Raw genomic sequence first — 3,645 nt, forward strand, 5'->3', positions numbered from 1 at the left:
TAGGGGTGGCTGGCAGGCAGCCCTGTCTCTGAGCAACAGCGTCTGCAGTGGGACGTCTGCAGGAAAGTCCCAGCTGATGGGAACAGACTTTCTGGCTGAGTGCAGAGGCCAGGACAAAGCTGAGTGGTTTCCCTGGTGTCCCCCAGCCCTTGCTGGCCCCAGGGACTGATGGCATTTGTGCTCCCTCAGGTTCATGTCCCCACACCAACAGCATGGGGGTGCTCCCCCTGCTGTGTGCAATGCAAACAGGGGCTGCTGAGCCAGTGCTGCCGTGTCTGTGCCTGCAAGGATGGGGCACCTGTGTGAGCTGGGGGAGAGGCCAGGACTGCAGAGGGGGAATGTTGTTGGCAGCTCCATGAGGATGCTCTGGGATGCTGCCCTGGGCTGTCCAGCGCACTGGGGATGGATCATCCCCTGCTCTGCTGCTCCTTCCCATCTGCCCCAGGGCCCTTGCAGAGGCCCAGCCATGCTGTTTGCTCCCAGCCTGACCACGGTCAGCCTGGGGCTGCTCACGGGGCTTTTCTGTGCTGAGCATTGGCCTGGGTGTGTTCTTGAGTGAACCTGGGCAAGGAGCCTGGAGCCCCCAGGCCCTGGCCTGAGGTGTCAGTGCTGGCCCAGCAGTACCCATGGCCTGTCCCTGCTGCAGCCCCGGCACTGCCACCCCCAGGGCTGTGCCCAGCCCCGAGAGCACTCAGGCCCTACAGCAACATCAGGGACACCAGGGCAGCGGGGCAGCATGGCAGCAGCACTGGCAACACCAAGTGCTGCTGTTGCTGCTGGGCACAGCTGCTGGGCCAGCCCTGATCTGCCCCCAGCTCTGCACACAGACATTGCTGCTGCAGCCCCAGAGAAGGCAACAAAAGGGCATCTCTGCAGAAAACTCTGCTGGGAGATCCTTTAGTTCCTTTAAAGCCACTGAGAGCACAGCTCCTCATTGATACAGTCTGTGGCCACAGGAAAAGTGGAGAGAAACTAAATGAGAAATGGCACAAACATTGACATTTATTTGTAGACAATATGAAAAAAGTAATACAAAGAAAAGCAACCCCCAGAATGAAACCATCAAGAAGTATCAAAGATGACTTTTATTATGAGTGATTTGCAGAAATTGGCTAGTAGTTTAATGTTCCCGAAACCATCCAGTCATCAGTCTCTGCACTTCAGCTTTGAGCTCCTGGTTCCTCATGCTGTAGATGAGGGGGTTCAGGGCTGGAGGCACCACTGAGTATAGAACTGACAGGGCCAGATCCAGGGATGGGGAGGAGATGGAAGGGGGCTTCACGTAGGCAAATGAGGCGGTGATGAAGAACAGAGAGACCACAGCCAGGTGAGGGAGGCAGGTGGAAAAGGCTTTGTGCCGTCCCTGCTCAGAGGGGATCCTCAGCACAGCCCTGAAAATCTGCACATAGGAGAAAACAATGAACACAAAACAGCCAAGTGCTAAACACACACTAAAAGCAAGAAGCCCCAGTTCCCTGAGGTAGGAATTTGAGCAGGAGAGCTTGAGTATCGCAGGGATTTCACAGAAGAACTGTCCCAGGGCATTGCCATTGCACAAGGGCAGCGAGAATGTATTGGCTGTGTGCAGCCCTGAATAGAGAAAGCCACTGGCCCAGGCAGCTGCTGCCATGTGGGCACAAGCTCTGCTGCCCAGGAGGGTCCCGTAGTGCAGGGGTTTGCAGATGGACACGTAGCGGTCATAGCTCATGATGGTCAGGAGGGAAAATTCTGCTGACATGAAGAACACAAAGAAAAAGAGCTGTGCAGCACATCCTGTGTAGGAGATGTCCCTGGTGTCCCAGAGGGAATTGTGCATGGCTTTGGGGACAGTGGAGCAGATGGAGCCCAGGTCAGTGAGGGCTAGGTTGAACAGGAAGAAGAACATGGGTGTGTGCAGGTGGTGGCTGCAGGCTACGGCACTGATGATGAGGCTGTTGCCCAGGAGGGCAGCCAGGGAGATGCCCAGCAAGAGGCAGAAGTGCAGGAGCTGCAGCTGCCGTGTGTCTGCCAATGCCAGCAGGAGGAAGTGCCTGATGGAACTACTGTTGGACATTTGCGCTGCCTTGGCATGGGGATCTGTAAGAAAAGTAATCATGGAATAGTTGGGCTTGGAGAGCACTTTATATATCCCAGCACAGCCTGGGGGCACTTCCCCCCCACTGGCTGCCCAGGGTTCTGCTGTCTGGAGCTGTCCCTGCCAGCAGCTGCTTCCCTGTGCCAGTGCTGGGCCCTGCCAGTGCTGCCAGAGCCCAGCCCAGCCCTGGGGCTCAGCTCTGCCCTGCAGACCCCTCCCAGCTCAGTCACTGCCCTGGGGCAGCTCTGGCTCTGCAGGCTCTGATGGCAATGTCAGAGCAACCCTGAGGAGGCTGGAAAAGCGACACTGATGCTGCCTCTAACAGGCCCTGTGCTGATTACAGTAATTTCCTAATTTAGTAAGATCTGAGAAAAAATTTTTTTTTATCTCATCCTGGACTGAGAGATTATTATCTATGTGTGATTTCCCATCCAGGAAACCCAGAGTAGTAGAATAATAAAACAGGAATTTCCCCTTTATCCAGCCCTTGCCTTGCTGTGTTCCCTGTAAAATCTACTTGGAAACATTCTGCAGTTAAATGCCATGCTGGGAGCAGTCCTGAACAATGCAGCAGCCTCCCCACACAAGGAGAACACTCCAAAGACTTACCAGCTGTCTCCTCCCACTCAGATGTTGTCCCCCAGTGCTGGGAGCAGCTGCCAGGGCTGGCTGAGAACTGTCCCCGGCAGGCAGCAGAGTCCCTACCCCAGCACAGCACCCTGGGCTGCAGGTCTCTGCTCTGCAGGACAGTCCTGGGCACCCCTGGCTGCTCTGCACAAGAGACAATCAGCGTATGTACTCACAGGGTCTGTAGGCATTGGGATGTTCCAGCTTTTGGAGATGGCTCCAGGAGCTGCAGCTGCATTGTCCTGCAGCCAGAGGTTCCTGTGCCAAGGGCTGGCAGTGATTCTGCCTCAAACACTTCTCAGCACCTTCCCAGCCCTGACTGATTGAAGGTCTCTGTGCCTCTGTGCTGTGCCCGGGGTGGCTGCAGGCAGTGCCCCAGCCCTGCTGGGCTGGGAGAAGAGCTGCTCATCAAGAGAAATGTGCTTTTGAAGCTCTTCTTGGTTACCAGGAGCTGCCTCTGTGGCAGGAGCCCAGCCCAGCTCAGCAGCACAGACACAGCACAAGGACTTTAATGAGCCTCTGGGGCTTTGTGCTCAGGCCCTGAACATCAGTCCCTGAGAGGGAGCTGAATAAACCTCTCCAGAGCTCCAGTCAGAATCCAACTCCAAAGTTTCTTGGACTTTTAATGGGTCCCACTGAGGGACATGACGGAGAAAGTGTCCCCAGGCACAGCAGAGAACTGGAGGCAGTGATGACAGGTGGGGACAAAGAGAAGCCAAGTCTTGGTGCCCTGGGGCACAGCAGGGTCTGTGCCACCAAGGGCTGTGAGGGGACACCTTGTCCTGAGGCGCTGGGGCCTCCTGGCACAGCCCCAGCCAGGCTGGGCACTGTTAGCCCCTTGTCCTGCCCTCAGCGTCCCCCCCTAGCCCACATCCCATGGCCTCAAGGATCTGCTGGAAGGAGTCCCTGGGGAGTCTTGCTCAGCAATGGCCCTGGGGGCTCCT

General features: G+C 56.5%; 1 protein-coding gene across 1 annotated transcript; it reads right to left on the bottom strand.

Annotated features, from left to right (window-relative positions):
• Positions 1-1,120: 1,120 nt before the first annotated feature.
• Positions 1,121-2,068, bottom strand: LOC132086065 (olfactory receptor 14C36-like). Its single transcript, XM_059491526.1, has one exon. The coding sequence runs from the start codon at positions 2,051-2,053 to the stop codon at positions 1,121-1,123; it is 933 nt and encodes a 310-aa protein (XP_059347509.1). The 5' UTR covers positions 2,054-2,068.
• Between the last annotated feature and the right edge of the window lie 1,577 nt (positions 2,069-3,645).

The sequence above is a fragment of the Ammospiza nelsoni genome, chromosome 35, assembly GCF_027579445.1.
Source record: "Ammospiza nelsoni isolate bAmmNel1 chromosome 35, bAmmNel1.pri, whole genome shotgun sequence".
Taxonomy (NCBI): Eukaryota; Metazoa; Chordata; class Aves; order Passeriformes; family Passerellidae; genus Ammospiza; species Ammospiza nelsoni.

Excerpts from the sequence above, each read along its gene's own strand:
- LOC132086065 (XM_059491526.1), bottom strand. The coding sequence starts at position 2,053 with ATGTCCAACAGTAGTTCCATCAGGCACTTCCTCCTGCTGGCATTGGCA.